The 19327-nt window shown below is 45.2% G+C and overlaps 1 protein-coding gene across 4 annotated transcripts in view; it reads left to right on the top strand.

The window, feature by feature from the left end:
* wasf3b (WASP family member 3b) overlaps nucleotides 1-19327 on the top strand; it is a 30764-nt gene that overhangs the window by 751 nt on the left and 10686 nt on the right. Inside the window, exons 2-9 of one of the 4 annotated variants that reach the window (XM_055881935.1) lie at nucleotides 830-1065; nucleotides 7474-7620; nucleotides 11363-11497; nucleotides 13341-13494; nucleotides 15777-15894; nucleotides 15973-16154; nucleotides 16915-17160; nucleotides 17687-17985. In XM_055881935.1, the coding sequence (XP_055737910.1) occupies nucleotides 7488-7620; nucleotides 11363-11497; nucleotides 13341-13494; nucleotides 15777-15894; nucleotides 15973-16154; nucleotides 16915-17160; nucleotides 17687-17985 (1267 nt within the window). In that variant the 5' untranslated portion in view covers nucleotides 830-1065; nucleotides 7474-7487. Of the gene's footprint in view, nucleotides 1-767; nucleotides 1066-7473; nucleotides 7621-11362; nucleotides 11498-13340; nucleotides 13495-15776; nucleotides 15895-15972; nucleotides 16155-16914; nucleotides 17161-17686; nucleotides 17986-19327 lie in introns of all 4 variants that reach the window. The other 3 variants (XM_055881937.1, XM_055881936.1, XM_055881938.1) reach the window with 3 other exon arrangements.

Genomic DNA, 19327 nt, shown 5'->3' with positions numbered 1-19327 from the left:
AATAAGGCCCGAGGATGTGGCCAATATGCCACGGCTAAGGGCTGTTCTTAGTTAAGACGCAACGCGGAGTGCCTGGTACAGCCCTTAGCCGTGGTATATTGGCTATATATCACAAACCCCTGAGGACTCTTATTGCTAATATAAACCGGTTACCAATGTAATTAGAGCAGTAAAACTAAACATTTTGTCATACCCCTGCTATATAGTCTGATATACCATGGCTTTCAGCCAATCAAAATTCAGGGCTCAAACCCCCGAATTTATAATTAACAGACAGTTTTTATTCACAAAGATATAGGCTATTAGGGAGAATAGCCATATTGTATATTGTCGAAAAAATGAAGATCCAGCCATGTCGGAGTAGGAGTTTTTACGTCATTTTTACATATCTTGCAATATTTATGACCTCACCACAAGCTCTCTAGCCTCCTTCAAAGCAAGAAGCTGTACCTGACTCATACATTTATAATGTTTCCCTGCTCCGACCTTAATAGAATTTCGGTGTCCATAGTAAAATGTGTGTCTGTGTGGAGGGTCTTTAGGGAGACAGGAAGCACATCCTCCTGGTGGCAGCAGTCAGGATGTCTCTCTAGTGAAGTTCAAAGGCCCTCAGCTCTCTGAGCTCTGGAGATGGCTAATGTACGGCTAATGGTACATCTGAGAGGCTACTGCTAATAGTATAGCTAAGAGGGTATTACATGTGTGTATGTGCATGGCAGAGATAGTCCTGGGTGTTTCTATTAGGACTACTCAATGACTTCCTGCAGTTTCTTTCTCCACCTCACTCTCTCCCCCCTCACTCTCTCCCCACCTCCCTAACTTTCGGCAGGTAGCCTACCGGTTAAGAGTGTTGGGCCAGTAATCGAAAGGACGCTGGTTTGAATCCCAGATCCGGCAAGGTGGAAAAATCTGCCTCTCTGCCCTCCAGCAACCCTCAACAACAACTGCTCTCAGGGTGCCGTGGACATTGATTAAGGCAGCCCCCCACACCTCTCTAATTCAGAGGGGTTGGGTTAAATGCAGAAGACACATTTCAGTTGAATGCATTGTTGTGCAACTGACTAGGTATTCCCTTCCCTCGCTCTCTCCCACTTTCTCTATTTACTGTTTTTCCATGTCTCTCTCTTCCCCCTCTCTCACTCTTTCTCTCCGCTCTTCCTTTCTGAGTGGAGTGTCCTCTTTTCAGGGGATGTTAAAGGGGGGAGGGGGAGGGGAGGCATGCATGGGAGCACTTTGCTGTTGCCGTGTGAACGGAGGCTCCATTGTCCCTGGAACCTTTCAGAGTGGCTTCCCTGAGGTCCCTGCTTGCCCCTCCCCCACCCCCCCTCACTCTCTAGACACACACACACTACTTACTCTCTCTCTTTCTCTTTTTCTTTTCTTGTACACACACGTTCCCTCCCTCTCTCTCCCCATTCCCTTCATTGGCCCACTCCCCTACCTCTAATGATGTCGCCTTGTTGTTGGGACCATTCTCACACCAGACAAAACAAACTCACGGCTCTGCAGAACTTCCTCATTTGAGGGTTACAAAGCAGAGCAGATCAACACATTTCACACACTAGTGTTTTTATATGATAATGTGGGCCTGGTTCATCATCTGGTTGAATACGCAAACCATGGTGCTAATTGGCTGTTTTCAGTGTGCTTTGTGGCAGCAGATGATGATGTAATTTATTCTTTGTTGTCCCATATTGGTATGTGGCTGCAGGCAAGGCTTGGCGGGGGGTATTGGACCGATGCCAGCTGAGGACCCTGCCCATAGCCTTGTGGGGAGGTTGTTTTTTGGTTGTCAGAAATGTCTCTTTTCTCTGTCAACACCCCCGAGCTATTATGATGCTGTCTATTCATCAATGACATACTTGGCATAGCCTACTAGATGTGAATTAGAGAATGTCTGAGGGGTCAGCTTTTCTTTGGGGTGTGCGGCATTATGCATTTCGTTTCATGCACACAAATCAAAATTGTATGTATCACATTTAGCCAAATACAACTAGTGTAGACTTTACAGTTAAATGCTTGCTATGAACCTTTCCAACGATGCAGAGTTTAAAAAGAAAAAATAATATAGTAAATAACACGAGGAATAAAATACACAAGAATGGACCTATATACAGGGAGTACCAGTACCAGATCAATGTGGAGCTATATACAGGGAGTACCAGTACCAGATCAATGTGCAGCTATATACAGGGAGTACCAGTACCAGATCAATGTGCAGCTATATACAGGGAGTACCAGATCAATGTGGAGCTATATACAGGGAGTACCAGTACCAGATCAATGCGCAGCTATATACAGGGAGTCCCAGATCAATGTGGAGCTATATACAGGGAGTACCAGTACCAGATCAATGTGGAGCTATATACAGGGAGCACCAGTACCAGATCAATGTGGAGCTATATACAGGGAGTACCAGTACCAGATCAATGTGGAGCTATATACAGGGAGCACCAGTACCAGATCAATGTGGAGCTATATACAGGGAGTACCAGTACCAGACCAATGTGCAGCTATATACAGGGAGGACCAGTACCAGATCAATGTGGAGCTATATACAGGGAGCACCAGTACCAGATCAATGTGGAGCTATATACAGGGAGTACCAGTACCAGATCAATGTGGAGCTATATACAGGGAGTACCAGTACCAGATCAATGTGCAGCTATATACAGGGAGTACCAGTACCAGATCTATGTGGCACTATATACAGGGAGTACCAGTACCAGATCAATGTGGAGCTATATACAGGGAGCACCAGTACCAGATCAATGTGCAGCTATATACAGGGAGTACCAGATCGATGTGCAGAGGTACAAGGTATTTGAGGTAGATATATACACGAAGGCAGGGTAAAGTGACTAGGCATCCAGAGAGATAAAGAACAGAGGAGCAACAGCATCTGATGAGTGTAAAAGTGTGTGTGAGTGTATAGTGAATGTGTGGGAGTGAGTGTGTGTGTATATATATATATATATATATATATATATATATATATATATATATATATATATACATACATATACATACATATATATATAGTCTAGTGAGTGTGTGTGTGTATATGTAGTCTAGTGAGTGTGTGTGTATATTTATATATATTTTTTTATATATAAAAAAACACTCACTAGACTTTACATACATACATGCATACATACACTAGACTATATACACACACCCACTAGACTAGACTTAAATAGTCTAGTGTATGTATATACAGTGGGGCAAAAAAGTATTTAGTCAGCCACCAATTGTGCAAGTTCTCCCATTTAAAAAGATGAGAGAGGCCTGTAATTTTCATCATAGGTACAGTTCAACTATGACAGACAAAATGAGAAAAAAAAATCCAGAAAATCACATTGTAGGATTTTTTATGAATTTATTTGCAAATTATGGTGGAAAATTGTAGGATTTTTTACTTGCACAATTGGTGGCTGACTAAATACTTTTTTGCCCCACTGTATATTAGTCTAGTGGGTGTGTGTATATAGTCTAGTGGGTGTATATGTATATATATATATATATATATATATATATATATATATATATATATATATTAGTCTAGTGGGTGTGTGTATGTAGTCTAGTGTGTGTATGTATGTAAAGTCTAGTGAGTGTGTACAGTTGAAGTTGGAAGTTTACATACACTTAGGTTGGGGTCATTAAATCTCGTTTTTCAACCACTCCACAAATTTCTTGTTTAACAAACTATAGTTTTGGCAAGTCAGTTAGGACATCTACTTTGTGCATCATACAAGTAATTTTTCCAACAATTGTTTACATACAGATTATTTGACTTATAATTCACTGTATCACAGTTCCAGTGGGTCAGAAGTTTACATACACTAAGTTGGCAGTGCCTTTACACAGCTTGGAAAATTCTTAAATGATGTCATGGCTTTAGAAGCTTCTGATGGGCTAATTGACATCATTTGAGTCAATTGGAGGTGTACCTGTGGATGTATGTCAAGGCCTACCTTCAAACTCAGTGCCTCTTTGCTTGACATCATGGGAAAATCAAAAGAAATCAGCCAAGATCTAAGAAAAATAATTGTAGACCTCCACAAGTCTGATTCATCCTTGGGAGAAATTTCCAAACGCCTGAAGGTACCACGTTCATCTGTAGGCTGGAAAGCAAAGCTGGGCAGTGGTGAGGCTGGAAAGCAAAGCTGGGCAGTGGTGAGGCTGGAAAACATAGCTGGGCGGTGGTAAGGCTGGGCAGTGGTAAGGCTGGACGGCGCCGGAGAGGATGGCTGCCGTTTTATTGGCTGTTAACCAACCGTCCCATTTTGTTTGTTTTTTCGCGTTCTTTGTAACTTATTTTGTACATAATGTTCCTGCTACTGTCTCTTATGACCGAAAAGAGCTTCTGGACATCAGAACAGTGATTATTCACCTCGAATTAGACTAACAATTTTTCTTTAATGAGTCAGACCGGAAGGATTTACTCCAAACACCCGAACAGGCCCTCATCCCCGTCATTCGCTGGAGAAAGAAACGGAGATTTCGCGGAAAGAGATTGGGGTGACTTGTGAGGATCAGGCGACGAGTGGCTAATCTGCGTTTGCCATCCGTACTGTTGGCTAATGTTTAATCGCTGGAAAATAAATGGGACAAACTGAAAGCACGTATATCCTACCAACGGGACATTAAAAACTGTAATATCTTATGTTTCACCGAGTCGTGGCTGAACAACGACATTAATAACATACAGCTGGCGGGTTATACACTCTATCGGGAGGATAGAATAGCAGCATCTGGTAAGACACAGGGTGGGGGCCTATGCATATTTGCAAACAACAGCTGGTGCACGAAATCTAAGGAAGTCTCAAGGTTTTGCTTGCCTGAGGTAGAGTATCTCATGATAAGCTGTAGACCACACTATCTACCTAGAGAGGTTTCATCTGTATTTTTCATAGCTATCTACATACCACCACAGACCTACGCTGGCGCTAAAACCGCACTCAATGAACTGTATACGCCCATAAGCAAACAGGATAACGCTCATCCAGGGGCGGCGCTCCTAGTGGCCGGGGACTTTAATGCAGGCAAACTTAAATCGGTTTTACCTCATTTCAATCAGCGTGTTAAATGTGCAACCAGAGGGGAAGAAACTCTAGACCGCAGGGCCAGACGGATTACCAGGACGTTTACTCCGAGCATGCGCTGACCAACTGGCAAGTGTTTTCACTGACATTTTCAACCTGTCCCTGACTGAGTCTGTAATACCAACATGTTTCAAGCAGACCACCATAGTCCCTGTGCCCAAGAACACTAAGGTAACCTGCCTAAATGACTACCGACCAGTAGCACTCACATCTGTAGCCATGAAGTGCTTTGAAAGGCTGGTCATGGCTCACATCACCATTATTCCAGAAACCCTAGACCCACTCGAATTTGCATACCGCCCTAACAGATCCACAGATGATGCAATCTCTATTGCACTCCACACTGCCCTTTCCCACCTGGACAAAAGGAACCCCTATGTGAGAATGCTATTCATTTACTACAGCTCAGCATTCAACACCATAGTGCCCTCAAAGCTCATCACTAAGCTAATGACCCTCTGCAACTGGATCCTAGACCTCCTGATGGGCTGCCCCCAGGGGGTAAGGGTAGGTAACAACACATCTGCCACCATGATCCTCAACATGGGGGCCCCTCAGGAGTGCGTGCTCAGTTCCCTCCTGTACTCCCGGTTCACTCATGATTGCACGGCCATGCACAACTCCAACACCATCATTAAGTTTGCTAATGACACAACAGTGGTAGGCCTGATCACCGACAATGATGAGACAGCCTATAGGGAGGAGGTCGGAGGCCTGACCGTGTGGTGCAAGGACAACAACCTCTCCCTGAACGTGAGCAAGACAAAGGAGCTGATCGTGGACTACAGGAAAAGGAGGAACAAGCACGCCCCATTCTCATCGACGTCCACATCAACAACAAACTAACATGGTCCAAGCACACCAAGACAGTCGGGAAGAGGGCACGGCAAAACCTATTCCCCCTCAGGAGACTGAAAAGATTTGGCATGGGTCTTCAGATCCTCAAAAGGTTCTACAGCTGCACCATCGAGAGCATCCTGACTGGTTGCATCACTGCCTGGTATGGCAACTGCTCGGCCTCTGACCGCAAGGCACTACAGAGGGTAGTGAGTGGCCCAGTACATCCCTGGGGCCAAGCTTCCTTCCATCCAGGACCTCTATACCAGGCGGTGTCAGAGGAAGGCCCTAAACATTGTCAAAGACTCCAGCCATCCTAGTCATAGACTGTTTTCTCTGCTACAACACGGCAAGCGGTATCGGAGTGCCAAGTCTAGGTCCAAGAAGCTTCTAAACAGCTTCTACACCCAAGCCATAAGACTCCTGAACATCTAATCAAATGCCTACCCAGACTATTTGCATTGCCCCCCCTCCACCCCCTCTTCTACGCTGCTGCTACTTTCTGCTATTTTCTATGCATAATCATTTTAATAACTCTACATGTACATATTACTTTGACACTGGTGCCACCGTACATTGACACTGTACCGATACCCCCTGTATATAGCCCCGCTATTGGGCAACGTTAGGTAGTTGACATTAGCCTTCTACATCTGGAACTTCCTTCCTCTCAGGCCAGGGGCACAATGTATTTTATGTTTGGATCAGAATCCCCGTTATAATCATTGGCCAGTACGGAGAATTAAGTAAAAAGGCAAGTACAAATCCCTATCTTCATCCATGGCTAGTTTAGGAAAGGGACAATTTTAGCTAGCCAGCCACCGGAGGACAACAATACAACGAGATGCAACAATTCAATTTGTTGCATCCCCCCTCTTCTACGCTGCTGCTACTCTCTGTTATTTGCTATGCATAGTCACTTTAAAAACTCTACCTATGTGTTCATATTACCTCAATTACCTCGACACTGGTGCCGCCGCACATTGACCCTGTATCGGTACCCCCTGTATATAGCCCCGCTATTGTTATTTACTGCTGCTCTTTAATTATTGGTTATTCTTATCTCTTACCTTTTTTTTTCTCTCTATTTTTTGTTGGTATTTCTTAACTGCATTGTTGGTTAAGGGCTTAAGGGCTTGTAAGTTAGCATTTCACTGTAAGTTGTATTCTGCGCATGTGACTAATAACATTTGATTTGACTGCAGTTTATTTTCCCAATAGCTTAATCACTCTGCTGTCTACTACTACTGCCTGGCCACTTGGTCTCGTCTGGGCACCGTTGTATGCCCAGCCTCACTTACCCTGTTTCCAGAAATAGTATTGTGTGCTTGTTAGTGTGTGCTAATACGTCTGGCCCATTGACTAGCTGTGTGTGTGTATATCAGTGTCTCTCTGCATTGTGTGTGTGCTTATAATACTTACAGTAGTTATAACTTACCAAATGTAGAAAAAGGTGTCTGTAAATACATCCATTCTGAAAGTACAGTGTGTGTGATATCATATGTATTGTGTGCTTCCTGTGTAACAGTGTGAGGTGTCACCATGCCTCTGGTGAAGAGGAACATTGACCCGCGCCACCTGTGCCGGGGGGCGTTACCAGACGGCGTCGGCAGTGAGCTGGACTGTGTGATGAACAACACCCTCTCCTCCATCATCCGCCAGCTCAGCAGCCTGAGTACGACACACAGAGCACACAGAACACGCAGAACACACAGAGCACACAGAACACACAGAACACACAGAGCACAGAACACGCAGAACACACAGAACACACAGAACACACAGAGCACACAGAACACAGAACACGCAGAACACACAGAACACACAGAGCACACAGAGCACACAGAACACAGAACACACAGAACACACAGAGCACACAGAGCACACAGAACACACAGAGCACACAGCGCACAGAACACGCAGAACACACAGAGCACACAGAACACACAGAGCACACAGAACACACAGAGCACACAGAGCACACAGAACACACAGAACACACAGAACACACAGAGCACACAGAACACACAGAACACACAGAACACAAAGAACACACAGAGCACACAGAGCACACAGAGCACACAGAGCACACAGAGCACACAGAACACACAGAGCACACAGAACACACAGAGCACAGAACACACAGAACGCACAGAGCACACAGAACACACAGAACGCACAGAGCACAGAACACACAGAACACACAGAGCACACAGAACACACAGAACACACAGAACACACAGAACACACAGAACACACAGAGCACACAGAACACACAGAACACACAGAACACACAGAGCACACAGAACACACAGAGCACACAGAACACACAGAACACACAGAACACACAGAGCACACAGAACACACAGAACACACAGAACACACAGAGCACACAGAGCACACAGAGCACTAACCACAGACTACGTAGAACTACATGCGCTTTCTACCGTAGTGACAACAGTGAAATAACACTGTCATTGTACTATTCCCCACATATAGGTGTGCCACCTATGAATAACATGCTTATGCTCATCATATTATACTGTTAAATCCTCTCATAAATAACCTCTCACCTCATAGTCACCATGCTGCAGTGCTGTTTGACATTTTGAGAAGACCTGATGATATAGTGATGTCTAAGAAGCGATTGATTTGTCAGTGTTCAGTGAAACAGGATCTGGGATAGAGGTGTCGAGGTCAAGACTGGACTCACACTGTCATCATACACCCACGGGAGGGGGGGGGGGGGGGGGGGGGGTACAGTATGTCATCCTGTTGAAATATTTCTAAAAAATCTATTCATCCAGACGTGTGTGTACCAGTAGTGGTGTGTGAGTAAAATCACTTGGGAAGCTAAGCCAGGGGGGAAATAACTAATATTTTACAACCCATGTGTTGTGATAATTGCTTTGTTTTCTCTATAACCTGTTAGTTCATATGCCTTGCCCCTGTGATATATAGGCCTGAGGCCGAGGCAATAAGAAGACAGAATCAATTCAACCACACCTTTGTTTCATCCCAAAACCGGGGAGCAACCTCTGTCCGGTGAAGTCCACAAAGCATATTGCATGTAACAAACAGTTACAGTACATGACCTACAGCATGGTCAAGAAAGTTCATGTTTCCAATATTTTCGGACTAATTAACAACTATTGATTTAGAACCACTGAGAGTTACTGCAAGTCTCAAAGTTAAACAGGAGCTGCCTCCACTAGTCCTGCACCATTTCAACATCATCAAATCATTTATGCTTAGTCTAATACAATGATACATCTAAAAGATGCCAAAAATGATTTCGTCCAATCAATGTAAGCTAAATATGTCGCTGTCCATGGTTCTGATTTCTGTGTGTGTGTTCGTGCAAGTAGAAAAACATGTTGACACCCTACTTGTAGAGAAATCTAATCCTCCTCTCTTTCATGTTGATGAAACGGTCTATGACGGTACACTCTTTTATTTGTTGTTGTCATAGGCTACATGGCTAAAATGCTTGGACGCTAGCCTAGCTTCCTTTCATGGGCAACGTTAGCTAGTTAACATTAGCCTTCTACATCTGGAACGTCCATCCTCTCAGGCCAGGGGCACAATGTATTTTATGTTTGGATCAGAATCCCCGATATAATCATTGGCCAGTACGGAGAATTAAGTTAAAAGACAAGTACAAATCCCTATCTTCATCCATGGCTGATTTAGGAAAAGGCCAATTTTAGCTAGCTAGCCACCGGTGGACAACAATACAACGAGATGCAACAATTCAGTTTGTTTCTATCAAAGATGTATTTCTCTGTGATAGGAGTGAAACCAAATCCCTTGACCCTTTTTTTCTCTTTTTTTTGGTCCAAGAGGACCATTCACTGTTTAGCTCAATGCTGATTGGCTATTATCTTGTTTATTTTTTATCAAGGGAGGCCAAATGCTCCCTGGCTTCCTTTGCATTCAGTGCTATGAGCAGCAACAATGTCATACTCTTTATGACCAGACGGAATCAGATAGATGGCCTACACATACGGAGACAGAGGGGCGCTGTTTCGCTCGCTTGGATGCTTTCTCTGAAAATTATGAAAACACAGAGATGAAAGATACTTTTTTATTATTTACTTGTTTTTGTCAATTTTGGCTTCACTTGGCATCCTTTAACACACACCACCGGTGTGTGCTGTAATAAAACAGCATTAAACAGAGTTACTATGACTTAAGGTGTTATTGCCTGAATAGCCCTGCTGCCCCCATGACAGCACCCATATAATGTCCTGTGAAATATTTAGAGATCTTATACCCAGTATCCAACCACCCTCTGGCTCTCTCGCTCAACTCTCCTTTATTGCTTTATTCGTCTTGCTCATACTCTGCCCCCCCCCCCCCCCCTCTCAATTTTAATTCCATTTAATTTAAGGGCTTTATTGACATGGGAAACATATGTTTACATTGTCAAAGCAAGTGAAATAAACAATAAAAAATGTTACAGTAAACGTTACACTCACAAAAGTTCCAAAATAATAAAGACATTTCAAATGGCATATTATGTGCAAATAGTACAAAAGGGAAAATATATAAACATAAATATGGGTTGTATTTACAATGGTGTGTGTTCTTCTCTGGTTGCACTTTTCTTGTGGCAACAGGTCACAAATATTGCTGCTGTGATGGCACACTGGTATTTCACCCAATAGATATGGGAGTTTGTGTAATCTGATGGATATATTTATCTCTAAGATGTATCTAACATTTTGCAGGAGGTTAGGAAGTGAAACTCAGTTTCCACCTCATTTTGTGGGCGGTGTGCACATAGGCAGACCTGGCTCTCAAGAGAAGACAGGCTATGGCGGCCTTTCTCAATAGTAAGGCTATGCTTACTTAGTCTGTACATAGTCAAATCTTTCTTGTGAGACAATGTCAGAACCATAGAGGGATCGGACCTCAACATTCTGAACCTCCTTTTCTTCCTCTAAATATTTGTCCAGTGGTCATCCTGTGCGTGCGTGTGTGCCTCTGACACAAAAGTTAGTGTGAAACATTTTCACGCCTGATCTAAACAGATGTTCTCTTGCAAAGATTGATTGTTTGTATTTTTCCTCTAGGACCTCACATGACAGTGATGCCCTGGTCTATTTGTGAGTTCAGTATGTTAACAGAAGAATGGTAGAAATGTGCCTTTCGATAGTCCCGTTCATCAAGTCCATCTCAATGGATTGCTCCTACCAGTCAGGCTTTAATGTAATTGCTGTCTTTAACAATGGCTGTATCTCCCATTGTCTGGTTGTTGCTTAGTCCTGTTAATATCTGCCTACTGTCGTCATAAACAGAACAGTTGCTCTATAGTTTCCTCAAAGTGTGCTGCATACTGTATGCATCATTTAGTACACCAGAATGTCATGTTAAAACCACATACGATCCATCTGTCTACTCTTGTACTGCAGGTAAACATGCGGAGGACATCTTTGGGGAGCTGTTCAACGAGGCCAACACGTTCTACCTGAGAGCCAACTCCCTGCAGGACCGCATCGACCGTCTGGCTGTCAAGGTCACCCAGCTGGACTCCACTGTGGAGGAAGGTGAGACAGGGGTTAGAGGTCACAAGAAACAGGAAGTGGTGTCAATACTGGTTGCCACAGTGATGTGATGTCCTTTGCATTAGTGAGTTAAGTCAAGTGTGGGAAAGTGCTGAAACTGAGGATGTACAATGCATTCGGAAAGTGTTCAGACCCCTTGACTTTTTCCACATTTTGTTTCATTGCAGCCGTATTCGAAAATATATTCAATTATTTTTTCCCCCCTCATGAATCTACACACAATACCTCATAATGACAAATAAAAAACAGGTTTTTAGAAATATTACATTTACATAAGTATTCAGACCCTTTACTCAATACTTTGTTGAAGCACCTTTGGCAGCGATTACAGCCTCAAGTCTTTGTGGGTGTGACGCTACAAGCTTGGCACACCTGTATTTGGGAATTTTTTCCCATTCTTCTCTGCAGATCCTCTCAAGCTCTGTCAGGTTGGATGGGGAGCGTCGCTACACAGCTATTTTCAGGTCTCTCCTGAAATGATCAATCTGGTTCAAGTCCGGGCTTTTGCTGGGCCACTCAAGGACATTCAGAGACTTGTCCCAAAGCCACTCCTGCGTTGTCTTGGCTTTACTTAGGATCGTTGTCCTGTTGGAAGGTGAACCTTCGACCCAGTCTGAGGTCCTGACCGCTCTGGAGCAGGTTTTCATCAAGGATCTCTCTGTACTTTGCTCCGTTCATCTTTCCATCGATCCTGACTAGTCTCCCAATCCCTGCCACTGAAAAATATCCCCACAGCATGATGCTGCCACCACCATGCTTCATCGTAGGTATGGTGCCAGGTTTCCTCCTTTGCATTCAGGCCAAAGAGTTCAATCTTGGTTTCATCAGACCAGAGAATCTTATTTCTCATGGTCTCAGTCCTTTAGGTGCTTTTTGGCAAACTCCAAGCGGGCTGTCGTGTGTCTTTTACTGAGGAGTGGCTTCCGTCTTGCCACTCTACAATAAAGGCCTGATTGGTGGAGTGATGCAGAGATGGGAGAACCTTCCAGAAGGACTACCATCTCCACAGAGGAACTCTGGATCTCTGTCAGAATGACCATCGGGTTCTTGGTCACTTCCCTGTCCAAGGCCCTTCTCCCCTGATTGCTCAGTTTGGCCAGGCAGCCAGCTCTAGGAAGAGTCTTGGTGGTTCCAAACTTCTTTCATTGAAGAATGATGGAGGCCACTGTGTTCTTGGATACCTTCAATGCTCCAGAAGTTTTTTGGTACCCTTTCCCAGATCTGTGCCTTGACGTAATCCTGTCTCGGAGCTCTACAGACAATTCGTTCGACCTCATGGCTTGGTTTTTGCTCTGACATGCACTGTGAACTCTGGGACCTTATATAGACAGGTGTGTGCCTTTCCAAATAATTTCCAATCAATTGAATTTACCACAGGTGGACTCCAATCAAGTTGTAGGATGATCAACGGAAACAGGATTCACCTGAGCTCAATTTCGAGTCTCATAGCAAAGGGTCTGAATACTAATGTAAATAAGGTCTTTCTGTTTCTACATTTTTAATACAAAAATGTATAAAAACCTGTTTTCACTGTCATTATGGGGTATTGTGTGTGGATTCATGAGAATTAAAAAAAAATCTATTTTAGAGTAAGGCTGTAATGTAACAAATGTGGTAAACGGGAAGGAATCAGAATACTTTCCGAATACACCTTAGAAATACTTTTCTCACACCCTGTCTGTCCCCCTCTCTTTTCTCCCATATCTCCCTCACCCTCTCTTTCTCTTGGTCCTTATCTCTCTGTTTGACCTCCCTCCCGCCTCTTTCTCATGTTTGTTATTTCGCACTCTTTTTCTCCCTGTTTGTCCTCTCTCCCTGTCCTCAGTCTCTCTGCAGGACATTAACATGAAGAAGGCATTTAAGAGCAGTACCGCCCAAGACCAGCAGGTGGTGTCCACGGGGAGCGTTCCCATCCCTGTCAAGGAGATGTACAACCTGAGTGATAAACCTCCACCTCTCAACATCCTCTCCAAATATAGGTGTGTTCTCTCCCCCTCCCTTTCTATGATCTGTCTAACCTCTCTACTACCCAGGGCAGTGTAAACCCAGTCAAATACCTCACCAGACCTGTCTAACCTCTCTACTACCCAGGGCAGTGTAAACCCAGAGTCAAATACCTCACCAGACCTGTCTAACCTCTCTACTACCCAGGGCAGTGTAAACCCAGAGTCAAATACCTCACCAGACCTGTCTAACCTCTCTACTACCCAGGGCAGTGTAAACCCAGAGTCAAATACCTCACCAGACCTGTCTAACCTCTCTACTACCCAGGGCAGTGTAAACCCAGTCAAATACCTCACCAGACCTGTCTAACCTCTCTACTACCCAGGACAGTGTAAACCCAGAGTCAAATACCTCACCAGACCTGTCTAACCTCTCTACTACCCAGGGCAGTGTAAACCCAGAGTCAAATACCTCACCAGACCTGTCTAACCTCTCTACTACCCAGGGCAGTGTAAACCCAGAGTCAAATACCTCACCTGACCTGTCTAACCTCTCTACTACCCAGGACAGTGTAAACCCAGAGTCAAATACCTCACCAGACCTGTCTAACCTCTCTACTACCCAGGGCAGTGTAAACCCAGAGTCAAATACCTCACCAGACCTGTCTAACCTCTACTACCCAGGACAGTGTAAACCCAGAGTCAAATACCTCACCAGACCTGTCTAACCTCTCTACTACCCAGGGCAGTGTAAACCCAGAGTCAAATACCTCACCAGACCTGTCTAACCTCTCTACTACCCAGGACAGTGTAAACCCAGAGTCAAATACCTCACCAGACCTGTCTAACCTCTCTACTACCCAGGGCAGTGTAAACCCAGAGTCAAATACCTCACCAGACCTGTCTAACCTCTCTACTACCCAGGGCAGTGTAAACCCAGAGTCAAATACCTCACCAGACCTGTCTAACCTCTCTACTACCCAGGGCAGTGTAAACCCAGAGTCAAATACCTCACCAGACCTGTCTAACCTCTCTACTACCCAGGGCAGTGTAAACCGAGAGTTAAATACCTCACCAGATCTGTCTAACCTCTCTACTACCCAGGACAGTGTAAACCCAGAGTCAAATACCTCACCAGACCTGTCTAACCTCTCTACTACCCAGGGCAGTGTAAACCGAGAGTCAAATACCTCACCAGATCTGTCTAACCTCTCTACTACCCAGGACAGTGTAAACCCAGAGTCAAATACCTCACCAGACCTGTCTAACCTCTCTACTACCCAGGGCAGTGTAAACCCAGAGTCAAATACCTCACCAGACCTGTCTAACCTCTCTACTACCCAGGGCAGTGTAAACCGAGAGTTAAATACCTCACCAGACCTGTCTAACCTCTCTACTACCCAGGGCAGTGTAAACCCAGAGTCAAATACCTCACCAGACCTGTCTAACCGCTCTACTACCCAGGGCAGTGTAAACCGAGAGTTAAATACCTCACCAGACCTGTCTAACCTCTCTACTACCCAGGACAGTGTAAACCCAGAGTCAAATACCTCACCAGACCTGTCTAACCGCTCTACTACCCAGGGCAGTGTAAACCGAGAGTTAAATACCTCACCAGACCTGTCTAACCTCTCTACTACCCAGGGCAGTGTAAACCCAGAGTCAAATACCTCACCAGACCTGTCTAACCTCTCTACTACCCAGGGCAGTGTAAACCCAGAGTCAAATACCTCACCAGACCTGTCTAACCTCTCTACTACCCAGGGCAGTGTAAACCCAGAGTCAAATACCTCACCAGACCTGTCTAACCTCTCTACTACCCAGGACAGTGTAAACCCAGAGTCAAATACCTCACCAGACCTGTCTAACCTCTCTACTACCCAGGACAGTGTAAACCCAGAGTCAAATACCTCACCAGACCTGTCTAACCTCTTTACTACCCAGGACAGTGTAAACCCAGAGTCAAATACCTCACCAGACCTGTCTAACCTCTCTACTACCCAGGGCAGTGTAAACCCAGAGTCAAATACCTCACCAGACCTGTCTAACCTCTCTACTACCCAGGGCAGTGTAAACCACAGGAGGTGCTGGGGGGAGGACGGGGCATAATAATGGCCGGAACAGAGCAAATGGAATAGCATCAACACCTTCAAACCATGTGTTTGATGTATTAGAAACCCTCACTGATTCCATTCCAGTCATTACCATGAGCCCGCTCTCCCCAACCTCCTGTGGCGTAAACCCAGAGTCTCATAATGGAATGTTGTGGACTTAATTTCCCATAAACCCTGAGCCGTGTTTGCCCTTTGACCCTGTAGGGATGACCACAAGGAGGGGCTGAAGTTCTACACTGACCCCTCCTACTTCTTCGACCTGTGGAGAGAAACAATGCTGCAGGACACAGAGGACAAGAGGAAGGAGAAGAGGAAGAACAAAGTAAAGTCTAAAGCCCTCTATCTTTCTTTCTTTGTATCTCTTCCTTCTCTTTCTCCACTAATATGTCTCTCCTCCCAGGAGCAGAAGCGTTGTGTGGACGGGACGTTGCAGAGGGAGGTGAAGAAGGTGCGTAAGGCTCGGAACCGTCGTCAGGAGTGGAATATGTTGGCCCTGGATAAGGAGCTGAGGCCTGACCACCGCCACACACACTCGCTCCACCAGGGGCCCACCTCCGAGGGATCCCTGTCCCCTGAGATGAGGTCAGTCATCACACACATACATACATATGATGAGATGAGGTCAGTCATCACACACGTACATACATATGATATGATGAGATGAGGTCAGTCATCACACACATACATACATATGATGAGATGAGGTCAGCAATCACACACATACATATGATGAGATGAGGTCAGTCATCACACACATACATACATACGATGAGATGAGGTCAGTCATCACACACGTACATACATATGATGAGATGAGGTCAGTCATCACACACATACATATGATGAGATGAGGTCAGTCATCACACACGTACATACATATGATGAGATGAGGTCAGTCATCACACACATACATACATACGATGAGATGAGGTCAGTCATCACACACATACATATATATGATGAGATGAGGTCAGTCATCACACACGTACATACATATGATGAGATGAGGTCAGTCATCACACACATACATACATACGATGAGATGAGGTCAGTCATCACACACATACATATATATGATGAGATGAGGTCAGTCATCACACACGTACATACATATGATGAGATGAGGCCAATGAAAAGTTTACACCTGAACACATTTGCATTTATAACATAATGTATGAATTGTAAAAAAGTATGGAATAATTACTTTTCTGTATAGATGATTACCCACTTAATAAGGTGTTTCCCCAGTGCTGTGCTAGTTTAGTCTCCCTCTGCTGTGCAGGGAGAATTTAGTCCTCTTACTCCCCCTGCTGGCCATGCTGTAACGTTTTCTCTCTCCTAGGGGTCTTGGGCCTGATCACATGGACCACCACCAACACCACTACCCTAACTCAACCAACCATGCTGGTCACGCCTACACATACTCCGGCCCACCCCCGAGTCTCCTGGCTGCTCAGCTGGCTGCCCAAGGACATGCCACTCTGGACAAGGACTATAGGGGAGCCACCCTGGGTCGCCCCCATGATGCTCCACCCCCTCCCCCACCCACTGAGAACATGAACGGATCTCTGCCACCTGTGGACTACAGGTCAGCAAGTGCACAGACACACACATACATAAACACCCTGGCAGACAGACAGATGTGTAAATGCACACTCAAATAAACATTAAAACATGTACACAGACAAATCCATGTGCACTCTTTTGTTGTCACTCTAGGATTTGGGTGAGTCTTGCGTCAGGGGAAATCTGATCTGATGACGAACAACAGGCTTAATTCTCTGGGATTAAGCTTTAGGGTTATACTGTCACCCATACAAACCGAGTACAGCCCTGGTGCACTCAACTGCCTTGGTCTTGGCACGACTCCCCTATAAACTGTGCAAACAATGGCATCCTGTTATTCATTCTTCTTCAGTTGTCAGAGGATGTTAGTATGACATTGCTAGAAGTGAGATGTTTTGTGGAGAGGCAGATAAACAAGATACTCTCTATTTCTGAAATGGTTATGATGATTAATACAGTATAATGCTTCATGCCCACGGTCTCACTTTGTCCCTTCTCTCTTCTCTTTCTCTCTCTTCCTCTCTACCTTCTCCCCCTCTCTCTTTCAGTATGATGGAAGGATATGGAAACGGCCCTCCTCCCACTCTTCTCATGCCATCAGCACAATCTGCCTTTGCCACCCCCCCCGGAGGACCACTTCCTCCTCCAGGACCAGTGGGACCAGCCGGTGGCTATGCCCCGACCCCACCACCACTCACTGTGTCTCTGATGGCTCCACCTCCCCCTATACCTCCGCCCCCTCCTCCAGGCTCCTCCTACTCTACCACTCCCAAGATGTCCTCCGTGCCCCACATTGCCCAGCCTGTTAATGATGCTCGTAGTGATCTGCTGGCTGCCATACGCATGGGTAAGAGTGTGTATCTCCATCTAACCCTCTGTGTCTCTGTGGCAGGGGAATTCATTCTGTCTGTCTGTCTGTCTGTCTGTCTCTGTCTGTCTGTCTGTCTGTCTGTCTGTCTGTCTGTCTGTCTGTCTCTGTCTGTCTGTCTGTCTGTCTGTCTGTCTGTCTGTCGGTATCTAGTTGAAGTGTATCTAACTGTCTCTCTCCCTAGCTGTAGGTATCTAGTTGAAGTGTACCTAACTGTCTCTCTCCCTGGCTGTAGGTATCTAGTTGAAGTGTGTCTGTCTCTCTCCCTGGCTGTAGGTATCTAGTTGAAGTGTGTCTGTCTCTCTCCCTGGCTGTAGGTATCTAGTTTAAGTGTATCTAACTGTCTCTCTCCCTGGCTGTAGATATCTAGTTGAAGTGTGTCTGTCTCTCTCCCTGGCTGTAGGTATCTAGTTGAAGTGTATCTAACTGTCTCTCTCCCTGGCTGTAGGTATCCAGTTGAAGTGTATCTAACTGTCTCTCTCCCTGGCTGTAGGTATCTAGTTGAAGTGTATCTAACTGTCTCTCTCCCTGGCTGTAGGTATCTAGTTGAAGTGTGTCTGTCTCTCTCCCTGGCTCTAGGTATCTAGTTGAAGTGTGTCTGTCTCTCTCCCTGGCTGTAGGTATCTAGTTGAAGTGTGTCTAACTGTCTCTCTCCCTGGCTGTAGGTATCTAGTTGAAGTATATCTAACTGTCTCTCTCCCTGGCTGTAGGTATCTAGTTGAAGTGTATCTAACTGTCTCTCTCCCTGGCTGTAGGTATCTAGTTGAAGTGTGTCTGTCTCTCTCCCTGGCTGTAGGTATCTAGTTGAAGTGTGTCTGTCTCTCTCCCTGGCTGTAGGTATCTAGTTGAAGTGTATCTAACTGTCTCTCTCCCTGGCTGTAGGTATCTAGTTGAAGTGTATCTGTCTCTCTCCCTGGCTGTAGGTATCTAGTTCAAGTGTGTCTGTCTCTCTCCCTGGCTGTAGGTATCCAGTTGAAGTGTACCTAACTGTCTCTCTCCCTGGCTGTAGATATCTAGTTGAAGTGTATCTAACTGTCTCTCTCCCTGGCTGTAGGTATCTAGTTGAAGTGTGTCTAACTGTCTCTCTCCCTGGCTGTAGGTATCTAGTTGAAGTGTACCTAACTGTCTCTCTCCCTGGCTGTAGGTATCTAGTTGAAGTGTATCTAACTGTCTCTCTCCCTGGCTGTAGGTATCTAGTTGAAGTGTGTCTGTCTCTCTCCCTGGCTGTAGGTATCTAGTTGAAGTGTATCTAACTGTCTCTCTCCCTGGCTGTAGGTATCTAGTTGACTTGTATCTAACTGTCTCTCTCCCTGGCTGTAGG

This window comes from Salvelinus fontinalis, chromosome 25 (assembly GCF_029448725.1).
Source record: "Salvelinus fontinalis isolate EN_2023a chromosome 25, ASM2944872v1, whole genome shotgun sequence".
Taxonomy (NCBI): Eukaryota; Metazoa; Chordata; class Actinopteri; order Salmoniformes; family Salmonidae; genus Salvelinus; species Salvelinus fontinalis.
The sequence above is the reverse complement of the archived record's forward strand: the minus strand, read 5'-3'. Positions and strand labels throughout refer to the sequence as shown.